This window comes from Schistocerca cancellata, chromosome 2, assembly GCF_023864275.1.
Source record: "Schistocerca cancellata isolate TAMUIC-IGC-003103 chromosome 2, iqSchCanc2.1, whole genome shotgun sequence".
NCBI classification, from domain to species: Eukaryota; Metazoa; Arthropoda; class Insecta; order Orthoptera; family Acrididae; genus Schistocerca; species Schistocerca cancellata.
The window spans coordinates 1,012,646,741-1,012,663,557 of NC_064627.1; the positions used below are offsets into that span (position 1 = coordinate 1,012,646,741).

Here is a 16,817-nt window from a genome sequence, read left to right on the forward strand (position 1 = left end):
CTGGGTAGAGAAGGTGGTCTAGGAATATTGTAGGGTTTGACAAGGATGTTACGAAGGTTAGGGGGGCGACGAAAGGCAACTCTGGGTGGTGTGGGGAGAATATTGTCAAGGGGTGATCTCATTTCAGGGCTTGACTTGAGAAAGTCATATCCCTGGCAGAGTAATTTGTTGATGTATTCGAGGCCAGGATAATATTGGGTGACAAGGGGGATGCTTCTGTGTGGTCTGGGGGGGTAGGAACATTGTTGTCGGGCGGGGAGGAATGTATTGCTTGGGAGATCTGTTTGTGGACAAGGTCTGCCGGATAGTTGCGGGAGAGGAAAGGACTGGTCAGGTTATTGGTGTAATTGTTGAGGGATTCGTCACTGGAGCAGATTCGTTTGCCACGAATACCTAGGCTGTAGGGAAGGGAGCATTTGATGTGGAATGGATGCCAGCTATCAAAGTGAAGGTACTGTTGTTTGTTTGTGGGTTTGATGTGGACAGAGGTGTGGATGTGAGCTTCAGCAAGATGAAGGTCAACATCCAGGAAGGTGGCTTGGGTTTTGGAGAAGGATCAGGTGAAATTCAGATTCGAAAAAGAGCTGAGGTTATGGAGGAAATTAAGGAGTGTTTCTTCACCATGAGTCCAGACCACAAAGATGTCATCTATAAACCTATACCAGGCCAGGGGAAGCAACTGTTGGGTCTTCAGGAAAGCCCCCTCCATGCGGCCCATGAAGAGGTTGGCATAAGACGGAGCCATCCTGGTTCCCATGGCCATTCCCTCAATTTGTTTGTAGGTCTGGCCTTCAAAAGTGAAGTAATTATGGGTGAGGATGAAGTTGGTAAGTATGATAAGGAACGAGGTTTTTGGAAGATCTTTGGGTGGGCGTTGGGAGAGGAAGTGTTCAAGGGCAGAGAGACCATGGGTATGTGGGATGTTTGTGTAAATGGATGTAGCATCAATGGTGACAAGAAAGGTTTCAGGTGGGAGGGGAGTGGGAATGGATTTGAGCCATTCTAGGCAGTGGTTTGTGTCTTTGATGTAGACTGGGAGTCTGCAGGTGGTAGGTTGGAGGTGTTGGTCTACCAGAGCTGAGATACGTTCTGTTGGGGCTTTGAAGCCTGCCACAATTGGACGGCCAGGATGGTTCTCTTTGTGGATTTTCGGTAATAGGTAGAAGGTAGGGGTAAGTGGCTCAGGTGGAGTGAGTAGGTCTATGGAAGCTGTTGTGAGGCCTTGTGAGGGCTCTTGGATTTTTAGGATTTTTGGCAGCTCAGTCTGGATCGAGGGAATGGGATCCTGGGTAACAGCTTTGTAGGTTGAGGTGTCGGAGAGTTGACACAGTCCTTCTGCCACATACTCCACATGGTCAAGTACCACAGTTGTGGAGCCTTTATCTGCCGGGAGGATGACAATTGAGCAGTCTGTTTTCAGCTCCTTACTGGCACAGGATTCAGCTGGGGTGATGTTGGGGTTGTCAGGATGTTCTTCAAGAAGGACTGGGAGACGACACTGGATGTGAGGTGTTTCCTGAAATGTGTGCCAGGGATGGTTTTGGGGGAGGGGAGGAGGATCCCTTTGGGAAGGCGGTCAAAACTGTTCTAGACAGGGTTCAACACTTGGTTTAGTATTTGGGGGCTGTGTTTGGGTGGTGAAGTGATATTTCCAGTTGAGGTTCCGGGTGAATGAGAGGTCTTTAACGAGAGCAGTGTGGTTGAATTTAGGCGTGGGGCTAAAGGTTAAGCCTTTTGATAGAACAGATGTCTCTGGAGGAGAGAGGGATCTGGATGAGTTAGAACTGAATTGGGACTGGGATTGGGAGACTGAGTAGGGTGGCTAGGCTAGGTTTGTTGGCTATGAGGTGGGTTTGTTGAAGGTGCTGTTGTGGTTGGTGTTTGTGATGGATAGGGAGAGGGACCGCACTTCTTAGGTGTTGCACTAGCACTGTGGATAGTTTTTCAGGTGGTGTGTGGCATGGAACTAAAGTTTACAGCTGGCTTCTAGGATGATGTTCCTGAGTGTGTTTTCCAAGCAGGGGTTTGAGAGGTGGAGGACTTCGAGGAGAGATAGGAGATGTTGGGAGTGGTGGTTACACGAAGTGGGGTCCCTCTCCCTAGTAGAAATGACAAGACACTAACATTAGTGCAGTTCACCCCTATTATTCTTAAAGAAGAAAACAATTATAAATTGGACTGTGTACGGGTGGTGGTGGTGGTGGTGGTGGTGGTGGTGGTGAAAGAAATATCTTGACATAGTGTCTTTGTTTAGTAATCAAAACGTCTTCGGTCCCATGTTCAAAACCTGTAACTGCTTAAATTTTGATTAATAATCATTATTGGCGGTCGAAGACTTTCGGAATAAGAAGTCACCACCCTTCTGCCAATGGCCTTGTCAAAGAGGGTGGAAGAGCAGATAGAGATTCGGGGGCACTCTCTTGTCCTAGGAGTGGGAAACTGCCCCTAAAGGTGGAAAAATCAGCAATGATCAATGGCATGAGGATGCAAAAGACAATGGAAACCACTGCATTAAAGACACGTAATGTGTATCCACAGCACATGTGGCCTGTAATTGAAAAAGTGTCATGATGGTCTTTCCAATGCCAAAAGATTACGGAGTAGTCTACATTTGGATCTCCGGGAGGGGACTGCCCAGGGGTAGGTGACAAAGAGGAAAAGATTCAGTAATGAACGAAAGGCTAATGTTCTAAGAGTTGGTGCATGGAGCCTCAGAAGATTGAATATGGTAGGGAAACTAGAAAATCAGGAAAGAGAGAGCAATGAAGTGAAATGGAAAAGACAAGGATTTGTGATCCGACGAGTTTAAAGAAATATCAACAGCAGCAGAAAATGGTAAAACGGCAATAGGTTTTGTTACAAATAGGAAGGTAGGGCAAAGAGAGTGTTACTGTGAACAGTTCAGTGATAGGATTGTTCTTATCAGAATCGATACTAAACTAACATTGACAGTGATAGTTCAGGTATAGATGCCTACGTTGCAAGCTGAAGACAAAGAGCTAGAGAAAGTATATGAGGATACTGAAAGGGTAATACAGTACGTAAAGGGAGATGAAAAGCTAATAGTCTTTGGGGACTGGAATGTAATTGTAGGGGGAGTAAAAGAAAAGATTACCGGAAAATAGGGGCTCGGGACAATGAATGATAGAAGAGAAAGACTTGAGTTCCATAATAAATTTCAGTTAGTAATAATGAACATTCTGTTCCAGAGTCACAAGAGACAAGAGGAGGTGGTATACTTAAAAGGCCCAGTGATGCAGGAAGATTTCAGTTGGCGTACAAATTACATCATGGTCAGACAGAGATTCCAAAATCAGATACTGGATTGTAATGCTTACCCAAGAGCTGATATAGACTCGGATCACAACATGATAATGATGAAGAGTGGGCTGAAGTTTAAGACATTAGTCAGGAAGAATCAATATGCAAGGAAGCGAATACCGAAGTACTAAGGACTGACAAAATACGCTTGAAGTTCTCTAAGGCTATAGATACAGCAATAAGGAATAGCTCAGTAGGCAGTACAGCTGAAGAGGAATGGACATCTCTAAAAACAGCTATCACAGAAGTTGGAAAGGAAAACATAGGTACAAAGAAGGTAACTGTGTAGAAACCTTGGGTAACAGAAGATATACTTAAGTTGGTCGATGAAAGCAGGAAGTACAAAAATGTTCCAGGAAACTCGGTATACAGAAATAAAAGTTGGTGACGAATGAAGTAAATAGGAAGTGCAGGGAAACTAGGACAAATTGGCTGCATGAAAAATGTGGAGAAATTGAAAAAGAGATTATTGTTGGAAGGGCTGACTCAACATATAGGAAAGTCAAAATAACCTTCAGTGAAATTAAAAGCAAGTGTCATAGCATTGAGAGTGCAACGGGAAGTCCACTGTTAAATGTAGAGGAGAGAGCGGATAGGTGGAAAAAATACATTTAAAGCCTCAAAAAGGGAAAGATTTGTCTGATGTGATAGAAGAAGAAACAGGAGTCAGTTTAGAAGAGGTAGGTGATCCAGTATTAGAATCAGAATTTAAAGGAGCTTTGGAGGACTTAAGGTCGAATAAGGCAGAGGGGATAGATAACATTCCATCAGAATTTCTAAAGTCGTTGGGGAAGTGGCAGCAAAATGAAGATTCAATGTAGGAGTCTGGTGACATACCATCCGACTTTCGGAAAAATATCATCTACACAATTCAGTAGACTGCAAGCACTAAAAAATTGTAAGAATTATTGCACAATCAGTTTAACAGCTAGTGCATCCAAGTTGCTGACAAGAATAATTTACAGAAGAATGGAGAAGAAAATTGAGGACATGCTGGCTTTAGAATAGGTAAAGGCACCAGAGAGGCAGTGCTGAGATTGCAGCTGATAATGGAAGCAAGAGAAAAAGAAAAATAAAGACACGTTCATAGGAATTGTCGACCTGGAAAAAGCATTCGACAGTGTAAAATGGTGCAAGCTGTTCAAAATTCTGAGAAAAATAAAGCTAAGCTAAAAAGGGTATAAGACAGGGATGTAGTCTTTTGCCCCTGCTGTTCAATCTGTACATTGAAGAAGCACTGATGAAGTAAAAGAAATGTACAAGAGTGGATTTAAAATTAAAGGTGAAAGGATATCAGTGTTAATATACGCCTGATGACATTCCTATCCTGAGCGATGTTGAAGAATTATTATGTAATCTGCTGAATAGAATGAACAATCTAATAAATACAGAATATGGATTGAGATTAAATCGAAGGAAGATGAAAGTAATCAGAAGTAGGAGAAATGAGAATAGCGAGAAACTTATCAGGATTGATGATCAGGCAGCAAATGAAGTTAAGGAATTCTGCTACCTAAGCAGACTAGCGCCGGCAAAAAGGGTATTTCTGGCCAAGAGAAGTCTATTAGGTTTAAACATAGGCCTTAATTTGAGGAAGAAATTTCTGAGAGTGTAAGTTTGCAGCACAGCATTGTGTGGCAGTGAAATCTAGAGTGTGGGAAAACTGGAACAGAAGAGAATTGTAGAATTTGAGATGTGGTGCTACAGATGAATGTTGAAAATTAGGTGAACTGATAAGGTAAGGAATGAGGTGGTTCTGCACAGAATCGGAGAAAAAAAAGAGTATGTGGAAAAGACTGACCAGAAGGGGGATAGGGTGATAGGTCTATTAAGACATCAGGCAATGACTTCCATGGTAGTAGAGGGAGCTGCAGAGCGCTAAAGCTCTAGAGAAAGGCAGAGATTGGGATACATCCAGCAAATAATTGAGGATGTAGGTTGCAAGTGCTACTTGGGAGATGACGAAGTTGGCACTGGAGAGGTTTGTGGCATGGCGCATCAAACCAGTCAGGAGACTGTGCCCAAAAAAAAAAAAAAAAAGAAAAAAACTATAGGGGATCCAGCGTTAGGTGGGGTGTAACAGAGCATTCTAAGATGTGTTATCACCTAAGGAAGAAGGAATAAAATGCCTTCCTTCTGAATTTTTAAAATTGAGCTACCAAAGGATTTTTCTGATTATAGTGTGGAATCTGATGCTGCTAATTTACTAGAGGAATCAAACTGCAAGATGACTGATAACTCTAAGAAAAAAGATCAGTGTCTCTTGTGCTGATTGTGGTGCATATGTGAAATACTTAGTATGCATTTAAGTGCTAAACCAGAGCAAGAAATTCCTGTGGCAGAATAAAAGAAATGCATTCATGAAACACGTGATGCATTGATTTTTGAGAATATATAGCCATCCCGAGAAAGTTGTATACTGAATTTTGGCATATAATTTTGGTGATAGCGTGTCGAAGTAGATTTAGTAATTTGTGCTGTGCTGTAAATTGTGTATGTCAGTTATTTAAATCACATACTGCAAATGTAAATCATTGAACGAATGTATGATACTGAATTAAGACAGATATTGGACTACCCAGGTTCCAAATATCTACAAACAATTCCTGAAACTTCATATGCATGTAACATGGATGCCTAGTTCATTAGGATCATTGTGAACAGTTCTTTTCCCATCAAGAAAAAGTTTTAAAAAAACACCTGATACGTATATCAAATTATTAAATTATTATTTGAAATGTATTTTGAGATTGAGTTCTACTCGACCACTATCAACGTATCCCTTGCTCAATCAGTGTCAACATACATCTTTAAGGAATGGTGAAAATATTTTAGAATTTAAGAAAATGAAGTACTTGAGATTCATTTGTTGTGACAACTTCATTAACAAATATTTCAGTGATACCTCGAAAGTATGACTACAGCTGTCATCTGTGCTGCTGGTCAGATAATGTAATAAAAAAAAAAGTCTGTTTTCACGGTCATCCTCTGCAGCAAGCACAGAAATATTTGCTTTGTAAATAAAAACTGCCTTTTCCTGCTGCACTGTACTTTTTTCCGCAGACATGTTTTACATTTTTCACTTTAAGCCATCAGTGGGATAGGTTTTAACGTTTTTGGTTGACACCTGTATTACCTCTTATCTGGTCATATGCTGGAGGTTGCTCTATGGCACTATTTCCAAAACAGAAGCTGAACTTTTTTCTTCCAATTTTTCATCTTGTTTGCCCTTATTGTTTGATGTATGTGTGGAGAAACATAGGGAACTCATAGTAGTTACGTCTTGAAAAGACAGTTTTTGATCAAATATCTGTAACTAGTGATGGAAGACTTATAGTGCATCACAACAGTAAGGGCAAACAAGAGGAAAAAGGAAGAAAAAGTTCAGAACATAATAACATGCTTATGTTTTGGAGATAAAACTCCAGCATGTGACCAAATGAGAAGAAATGCAGATGCCAACCAAAAACGCAAAGAAATAACACACTGATGATGCCTTAGAAAAAGGTGAAATGTATCTGGGAGAAAGAAAAGTGGTTTTTATTCACAAAACAAATTGTTTTAAAAAAGTTCTCCCCCCCCTTCTTTCTCTCTTTCTTGGCTGTTTCAGTCTTGAATAGTGTGATTTTCTCCTGTTGACTGTCAGGCAGCCAATAATCTGTTCAAGTTGAATAGTTTTAAGTTTCCTTTACACTCATTTGGGAGCTGTCTTGTCCACTGAGCTGCTTCTAGCTGTATCTGAGGGTTTTGTCCTTTTGTTTGAGTCTATTACAACTCTTATTTACATAGCATTGGAATCTCCTAACCTATCCTAAATTTCTGCCAGTAGCTTGATCATAACTGCTGTGATTGATGAGTAGGCCAAAGTTAATTTCACCTGCAAGTGCAATAGGGAACTAAAGTATGATCATATCAGGAAGCTGTAAGGCAGGTGCCTGATTTAGCAAGAGTTGACAGCACCAGGGGAGGATATGAAGTGGTTTCCAGTTTTGAGGACCTTACATAATCAGTTGGGTAGAAATCAATAGGGAAATAATAGAAAACTACTCTGCAATGATTTCTTCTTTCTTTGTATTTCTCAACTGTTGCATACCAGTTGATTGCTGGATATAGTGGTCATTGAGTACCTTACTTGTTTAACTTAGTTACATTGATTTCATTTTGTTTATCTAGTTGAAATTGGGTTATTTACACTGTACTCTATCAGTAAAAAGAAAATCTTAATTGAGACATAAAATTATTGAGAAATGAGAGTATGTTTCAAAAGTTTGATGTCTGATAACATATTTTAAGTTAAACTAAATTGTTTGGAATGCCTTCAGGAGGATGTGACAATGCACATTGAAACAGTAAGAGTATAAAACAGAACATAAATTTGCTATGGATAACCATACAAGTCATCAGTTTAGGCAGCAAAGCAGTTACCAGAAAGCACGCGCTAACCAATGCGCGAGTGCAATAAGTTGTGAAGGTATCATTTGCCAAAGCAACATACATTAATGATTAAATAATGCCAACTTTATCTTTGTAGCATTGTTTATTTTTATTTTTAAATGGAAATAAAATCCACCATGTAGCTATTTGTGCGTGCGTGCGTGTGTGCGCGCGTTTTTACCCATCTTCTTCATCCACCACATATGTGTTAAGGTCTCTTTGTTTTGCACGTGAATGTGTGATGGATATAGCCTCATTGCCTGTATTGACTGTGCTTCTTTTCTCCTCTCCATATACCTTCACCTAGAAATTGTTTTCCAGTCTTTTGTTGACTCTTACGTAAATGAAGAACTTCGATATAAAGAATTGCTTTTTTCAGCATTTGTTGTTGCTGCAAATTTTCTTTCGACTGAGATCACTGAAGTTCCAATGTTTCCACTTTTAAGTTTTGTTTTGTGTTATTATTATTACAGAGTACATCTTTTTATTTGCTAAAGTATTGTGTTCTCAAAGATAGTGACAATCTATGCTTATTGTTTTAATTATGACACTGCTTTTTAATGACTGTTTAGCACTTCAGTCCAAATTAGAAAACTAATTTTGTAATGGTAGATTCTATGGTTTACTGGCTGAAAACTGGTGTTCAAATAAGATTTTAATTGGTGCAACATCGTGAACACCTGCACTTGAGTATGGCTGCTTCTTTATATAGATGAAAGATAAGGTATGGAAATTGCAGGAATAGGTTTACTTAAATGACTTCTATTTTTGATGACTCATTGACTTAAGTGCATAGATGAATTTTGCCTGTGAACCCTACAGTCATAAACATACCACTTGAGAGCTTGAAAGTTGACCTTAATAATTTGCTATTTAATGAAATGATTGTACATTTAATGCCTCATTGTTACTCTTCCTAGGTATTAAACTTTTGAAGATTGAAGACAAGTTCAGAACATTACGAAATGTATTTTGAATTGTATGTCTTACTTTATTTTATTACCAGGTAATATAGTGGAGTGGAACAATCAGCTCTTCTGCAAAACAGATCTAGTATATCAGCATCAAAAAGCTGCAGGCATGTCTGCAAACAGCCCTTGCAGAAGTCAGTCACATAACTGTCAGCAGTGTATAATTAAACTGAGCTAAGCCTAATACAGAAGTCCTCAAGGCAAAGCCTAACTCGGAGCAAGTTGAAATGTTTATCACTTACGTCTTCATCAAACATTGTACTGTGTACATGTTGTTTTTGTTTTGTTGGCTTGTCTTTTCAGTACTGTGCCAATCATATTCATGTATAAACCTTTCTCCTTTATTGTATCTAAACACAAAAATGCATTTCCCTCCACTTTTTTTTTACCCCTCCTCCTTTTTTTTAACAAGATCAGCACATGTTCATATGGATGCAGACTCAAAAAATATAGCCTTCTCGTTTTCTGCCTTTACTAATGACCACAACTGCCCTTAAATCAGGCACACAGGGTAAAAGTGTGCTCAGAGTGTTTGTTACAGGGCAACATAAGCGTTTATCTACTTTGTCCTGCTGTACAAACATGTTACCTAGCCTTGGCTTAAATGAATTAAACAATGTGCATTTAAACTGAATGAATGTTGATCTGCTAAGTATTAAAGAGATTATTACTTTTTATTCCCAAAATTGGTTTTGATGAATTTCTTTTTAACCTATTTTATATGCAGGTCTTCCCCACGTCCCAGAACTCTGATCGAGCGGCATGGTTCTCCAGCTGGTTTCCAGATGGATGCACAACACCACGAATTCCATATCAGCAGCAATCATTGTAACAGTGTCTATTCTGATGACAATATGCGTACATTTAGGGAAGCAATAACTTTCGCTAGTGAGTATATGATCTTTATACTATCTCTTCATCATCTTAAAATTTTGTTCCTGGTTTTCTTAGAAAAATACATAAGTTTTCATTCGTGACCATCTGGTGACAATATTGGAGGATGAGTTTTTGTCATAAAATAGAAGAAAGCATTTATTTACCATTTGGCACCAGATTGATAAGTACATACAAAAGTTTGAGGTACCACCAATGATTGACAGTCACAACTTTGAAAGTCTCTTCAGAGAGATAGTTCTCTACCTGGAGGGGACTGAAGAAAAATGGATGGGTTGTCAAGAGGGCACATTGGTTAAGAAACTGACAACACTGTTGGGATGGTCAGGCATCAGATCTCTCCATTTCCATTTTTGTTTAGACATTGCACAGTTTTTGAAAGTCACGTTAGGTAAATGCAAGGATGATTGCTGGAAAGAGTGTGTGGCCATTTCTTTTCCTTTGTTGTCCAACTGAACTAGAGCTTAAGGAGAGTTGGAACATCCTATCCTGACATGGTTGTGCAGGCATCAGCAGGTAGACACTTGAATGAACTACGTGCATACGAGCGACAGGTGAGTCGATGAAAACGTTTACTAAACTTCGCCAACTGAAGTTTAGTGACTTGGCTTTCCTGTATTTCAGGAATCTCTGTAGCCAATGACATGAAACTTTTACAGGACATTAAACTGTACGTTCTGAGTCTACTGAACTACAAAAATTGCATTTCAACCACTGCTTTCAGACATACAATTTGTTAAATACACCGTTAAAATACGGTGTACTTCTTGTACATTATTCTAAGTAATGTTAATTATACATAACGTTATGTTCTTCTTTTAGTTCAGCAGACTCAGGATATCTACGTTATTACTCCCTGAAAATTTGAATACTCTACTCTAAGTGGTTTCAGAGATTTAGGGGAAAATGCAACAGAAAATGCAAATGTTCAGTAACAGCTTCTAAAGTTTCAAAGACTGTAACTCACTTACTATATGCTTAATTTTTTATTTTTAGTCACTCAGTAGCACCCTGCACCATACTGTATATTGTCCTCTTGATTTTTTTCCCCCAAGTTTCTTCTTCTTCTTTTTCTTCTTCTTTCTGGACACCTTAGTGGCCAACTGTGCTGCATACTCCTCTTTATCAATGCGAACCTTGTCCATCTGTTTTAGGTCTGTGATGCAGTTTGCTCCAGGATTAATTCCCATATGCTGTAGCTCTTTCACCCTGCCAATGTTGTCGTCATTAAAAGCAATAACAGCATAACTTGCCCCCCACTTTTAGTGTCTGTATTCTAACAAAAACATTGTATGGTAAGAGAGCCCTTATAAGATTGTTGAAAGATTCATTGGGATTTTGAGTCTGACCATGCAGACACTTCTTCAGTAATTCAGGATTTGACCAGGTCTCTGCAAATAAGTTTTATGATATCCATGACTGCTGCTGGGACGGAATGTTTATGGCTGTATGAACCGTTTGAGTACTGGGCATTACAGTAATTGCACCGTGAATCGGGTCTGGGAGGCCAAGGTGGTGTACTGGTTTATCATCAGTCAACAGTCTGTGGAAGAAGGTAGCCCATACTGCCTGCTTAATATTCAACAAGTCCTCAGTATTACGTCTAATGGCCATCCCATAACACTGCTGTAGTTAATCAATCATTTTGTCTGTCAGCCTGCCTATTATGGTGTTATGGGAGATTCCATGGTGACTCATGTTACATTTTGAAATCAGTGTTTTATTATGTTATCAATCTATAAACCCATATTTTCTTTTGTAAATCATTATAATAAATTGTGTTAATCAGGCAAAGATCTTGGAAGTATTATTTAAGCAGCGAAGAGCATTAAAATTAAAGAACAAGAATGTAATTTTTGTTTTAACTCGCGTTACAAATTTGGGACATCCTATTCCTAATGTGCATTTTAGGTCAAAATGTGTCCTCAAACTATTAGGAGTATGGATCTGGTTTTTATCACAGAAAATGCATATTAGGTTGGCATTCAAATGACAGTCACAATTTCTAAAAATATTTATATCATGTGAAATATTGTAATATACTGAAAAAGGCACGTGACTCAATGTTACGCGACTCATGTTACTTACTACTTCTTGTTGGAAAAGCTTATTTCCTACAAGCAGAGAAATGAATATATGACATGTACCAAATAAGATAAACTTAACATTAACATTTCACTTTTCAAACACTATGAAAATTTATAAGAGCATCACATCTGGGAAAATGAACTTTAAATTCAATAAGTCAGAGAACTGAAAATATCCTCTTGCATTGACAACATCAAGTGGATTAATTTTCATTATAATTACATCGCATTTTACGGGCCATTTCCAATAGTGCACAGCACACTCCATTGCACTGATTAAGAAAGAATTTCCGAAAACTGCACATACTTCTCCAGCATTGAATTTACTGTCATGTTCTGCTTTGTACCAGTCTCCAATTTTCACACTTTCTGTAGTTTCTTCAGTATGATGATCTGCAGCAGCAAAATTCTTTGGAGACAGCAGATATGTTTGTAGTACTCCTTTCTGGTTGTGAAAGCAGTGAATGCTTTTTATGTTTGGTACTGATGGTGCTGAAGAAAATATTTGAGCCAGATTAAGTTTTACATTGATTCCTTGAATTTCATCGACACATGAAAAACCTGCATAGTTGTGATACTTGCAGCTACCTGAGTGAAAGTTGATGCATTACCTATTATGGATTTTCACTTTTTTACTGTATTCCCCACTAGCCATTTTGCAACTGCACCAATTCCATCTAAGGCTTCTTTACCATGAGATGTAGCAAATAAGTTCCAATAGATTTCCACATTATGAAATTATTGAAATTTAAGTACAGCAGCAGTAATACATTTGTTTTTAAATTGTGAGCCAGGTCCATCTGAGTAGATTGAAACTACCTTCACATTTTCAGGTATAGTTGACAGTACCTTGCTAATGTAAGCAATTGCAGCTCGCAAGCCATAGTTTTATCCAGAGCGCTATGTGACTTACACAGTGATGAACTTGCTTTACTAGATTGCTGACCTTGGATTTTATGTTGCCTATGTTTTCTAACTCTCTCCCTATTTTTAGCTCTTCTTTCTTCTAATAACAGTCCTTGCTTATGTTGACTCAACTGTAGAAACTTTTGTTTCTGCTTCTGCTGGCTTTTTCAAGCTTCTTCCAGATGCTGCTTCTTAAATTCTTCATATTTTCCTTCATGCTTTAACTTTTTCCTCCTCCTACACTGTCTTTCTGATGCTACTAGGGCATCCTCTTCTTCCAATCTTAAAATCGTAGAACTGTGACTCAGATTATGTGACTCATATTACACATTTAATTTTCTGTTTTTACAATACTGGTTGAAATTTGGAAATTTTTAGTAGTGATATTAGTTACACAGTCACACTAAGTAAATTACTGAACAAGATAACTTCATCTCTAATATCTCTCTTGGTATAAAAACTTAGTTACATGAAAGTGACTCATGTTAAATGAAAGTTCATGCTGTTGTATGATATTATTTACCCCAACCTATAATTTACCTACTTCTGTTTGATACATATCCTAATGTATTGCATCAGGAGTAACAGTAATATAAATACTTATATGCTAATTCTTACCTGCCAATTAGCTGAAATAAAGGTCTAAAATCTCCAATAATTCACACTCTGAAACATCCTGGCAGATTAAAACTGTGCACCTGACCGAGACTCGAATTCGGGACCTTTGTCTTTCATGGGGCAAGTGCTCTACCATCTGAGCTACCCAAGCACGACTCGCGTGCCGTCCTCACGGCTTTACTTCTCCCAGTACCTCACCTCCTAGTTTCCAGTCTGCCAGGAAGTTTCATATCAGCGCACACTCTGCTGCAGAGTGAAAATATCATTCTCAGTTCACACTCTCAGCACATGAAAAAATATGGCGTTATAAAAATGGCTACAAATTATTGAGGGAAAGCAATAATGGGCCACAAACCATTGTCGCTTTCATTTGATCTTGAAGTAATGCACATAAAACATTTTAACAGTTTAAACCAGTGTAGATTATATTTTTAAAAAGTAAAATACTTCCCATGTGAGTTTATAAGTGATATATATATCATTTTATTTGGAAAATTGCCTATTTTATAATGAGATAAAAATCCAAAAATGTGAAAAAATTTCCATTCTAACTCACCTTAATGTGTAATATCAGCATTGATAACAATGAAATCCTAATATTGCTTTGTACAAAGATTAAGTGAGAAGACCATCATACCTGACTTTGTTTCTTATTCAGATAAGACAACAGAGGCTAGTTTACAAACTGATCTGTTCTCTATTTTACCATACAATGAGATGAGTTCAGTACAGCTTAAGTATTTTGTGAAACATCTGACCGGATCGCTAAATTATTGGGAAGGTTGTTGTAATGCAATATCTGGGTGATTGGCTCATACTGTTGTTTTTTTTTATTTTTATTTTTTTTAGGTGTTTTGTCAGCCACGTTTTCTGAGTAATTATTTTAGTCTTAATAATATACAGGTTGAACCAGAACTCAGGCTCTAAAATGCTATGAGCACTTTTTCAGTGGAAGAGATATTTCACAGTAGCAAAGATGGAAAAAGTGCTCATGGCTCATTTGTATGCACTTTAGAGCCCATGTTTACTGGACATTTTCTTCTTTTGATCCATATTTACACCTATCAGAATATTAAAAACAAAGTAGAAATGTGTTTCACAGTAGCTCTGAAAGTTTGTGGATAGAGTTCAGTTTCACTATGTATATCAGTTAGGATTCTAAGCACATATTAATGTTGGCACCTTAACATTCTATACAATTGTATATGACTGCTTTGGTGATGGTTAGTTAACATTGGTGTGAGCTGTTGTGATTTCAAGTGAGTTTGTATTTTCTGAATTTTTAGTTTCATCAGTTAAATTACCTTTGTCTGAATATTTTATCTAGGGGACTTACAAACACACACATGTATACACATTTGCATGCTCATTTTTTCTTCTGGATATTTCAACTGTACCAATTTGCCTGGTTTCAGCGAAATTCCTAGAGAGTTAAGTTTTCAAACTTTTTGTGTAGAGTTGATTTGCAGACATTCAGCACTTACCCACACTAGTAAGCAGCATTTAGCTGTGAAAGGTTCACTGCACCAGTGCTGCTCCAGTAAAAACGAAGCACTTTTGTTTGACATAGGATAGTAAGGCCACCGTTTGTAAGAAAGTGAAGAGAGAAGAAATAAAATTGTATCATAACAACTCGTGAAAAGTATTGTTAATCCACGATTATACTCTGTTACACTGCTCTTATAAACATAGTTGATCTATGATGTAGGACAAGACAGGTTGCTACTTCCTGTGAAGAAGACATGTCAAGTTGAAGACGGGCACAGTTAAGACACTTACATAAAGCTTTCAGACGCAGCCTTCATCAGTAAAAAACACACACACACACACACACACACACACACACACACCTCCTGCACACATACCAATGGGCTTGGAGAATCTGCTATATCACATGTACACTTAAAAAGGCGTTGCTGATGAAATGAAAGCAATGTTGGAACAAAAGTTTGTTTTTCGTGTTTTTTGTGGTAGTGTCTGAAAACAGTATGACGGTGACATGCCTAAGAACAGAAAGTACCACACCTGGCTCTGCTATTTACTGCATGAAACAGTTATGTCAAACACAAAATGACTTAATAGTTCTAGAAGAAAATATTTCAGAATGAGTTGACAGCTTGTATGGACCAGTTTCATTAATTCAGTATGCTAATAGAGACAGCTATACAGCACGGAGATGTTTAAGTCACCTAAGCAATGATTCAACTGACCACTTAACATCACTGTTGTGTCGGTAGCTGAGATGGCCAATAAATACAACCAGACTTCTAGAAAAGGGAACACATTAATATGTTTGTTTATACTATGTACATTTGGAGTTGAGCTGCACATAACTTTGAATGCTGTATTTTCTCTGTCGCAGAGTTATATACGATAATAGTAATGTTCTTCATCAAACCAAATAGTCTGCAATGCTGGTACACGTATCAGTCACTGAATAATAATGTTTAGTGGCATTGTGCTACTATACTACCACAAAGAGAATCTGTGTAGTATTTTGAATTAAGTATAAATCTTTTGACGTGTTATTGGTTTGAGTTAATTGCAAATTAAATATTCTGTCTGTGACTAATTTAGGTGTAATAAATTCTTTGTGCAAGTGTAAGGAAACTGATAACTTGAACCTAATGGTTCACAGAATTAAGAACATCTTGTCAAGATATATTTTGGTGGATGTCATAGTACAAAAGTAGTTTTGTTACAGCGGAAAAGTTTAGAGTCTGTTCTGTGTGCTAAAGAATCTGGTCTCTCTGTTGAAGTGGCAGATCTTGACAGCACTGAAACCTGAAATAGTCTTTATTCTTCTCGCATTAGATGCACTGGAATTTGTCATTGTGAAATGATGGTATCTTAATGAGAAACGATTGGTAGTTCTATAGATTTCTGTAATTAAAGACTAGAATAATTGGACTCTTGTAATAGTTGTGACCATGACCAGGCTCATCCACCAAATCGGTTAACATTAATTTCTAAAGGACCTAAGCGATGCTGTAATGCTGTTCATGTGAAATTAAGGGATTGTTGAAAATGGGTAAGTAAATGTACCTTCTGTTTAAGAACCTTCTTCTTTATTTTCTAGACAGCACTTTCCCACTACAGACATTTACAAGTAATTAACCTCTAATCAATATTATGGCCTGAACTTTCCCAAGATAAGATTTTATGTAATTGCGGCCCTTAACAAGGTATTGCGATATTAAAACTCTATAAAACAACCTGACTGTTTCGTATACTGGTTTGATTACAAGGGAATGCTGGTCACCGCCTTAAGATTAATATAGGTAAAATGAATGTCTGAAAGCTGAAGGTTCTAGCAGGTGAAGTGTGTTGCTTTTTGTTTGTAAAAAAATTAACAAGTTTCTGAATATTTTCTTTCCCAGCCCAGTCTCGAGTCCTTGGCTGCAGCCAGAAGAACCCAGTCATCTCGCTGTTGGGATGTTACTCTAGCGTCTTGGTGCTGGATTCCGTTGATGTACACTCCTGGAAATTGAAATAAGAACACCATGAATTCATTGTCCCAGGAAGGGGAAACTTTATTGACACATTCCTGGGGTCAGATACATCACATGATCACACTGACAGAACC

At 38.1% G+C, this 16,817-nt stretch overlaps 1 protein-coding gene across 1 annotated transcript in view; it reads left to right on the forward strand.

Moving 5' to 3' along the window:
- The window catches only part of LOC126162989 (telomere attrition and p53 response 1 protein), a 30,045-nt gene that overhangs the window by 3,988 nt on the left and 9,240 nt on the right, over nucleotides 1-16,817 (forward strand). The window contains exon 4 of the mRNA XM_049919845.1: nucleotides 9,454-9,614. Coding sequence (XP_049775802.1) covers nucleotides 9,454-9,614 — 161 coding nt within the window. The remainder of the gene's footprint in view (nucleotides 1-9,453; nucleotides 9,615-16,817) is intronic.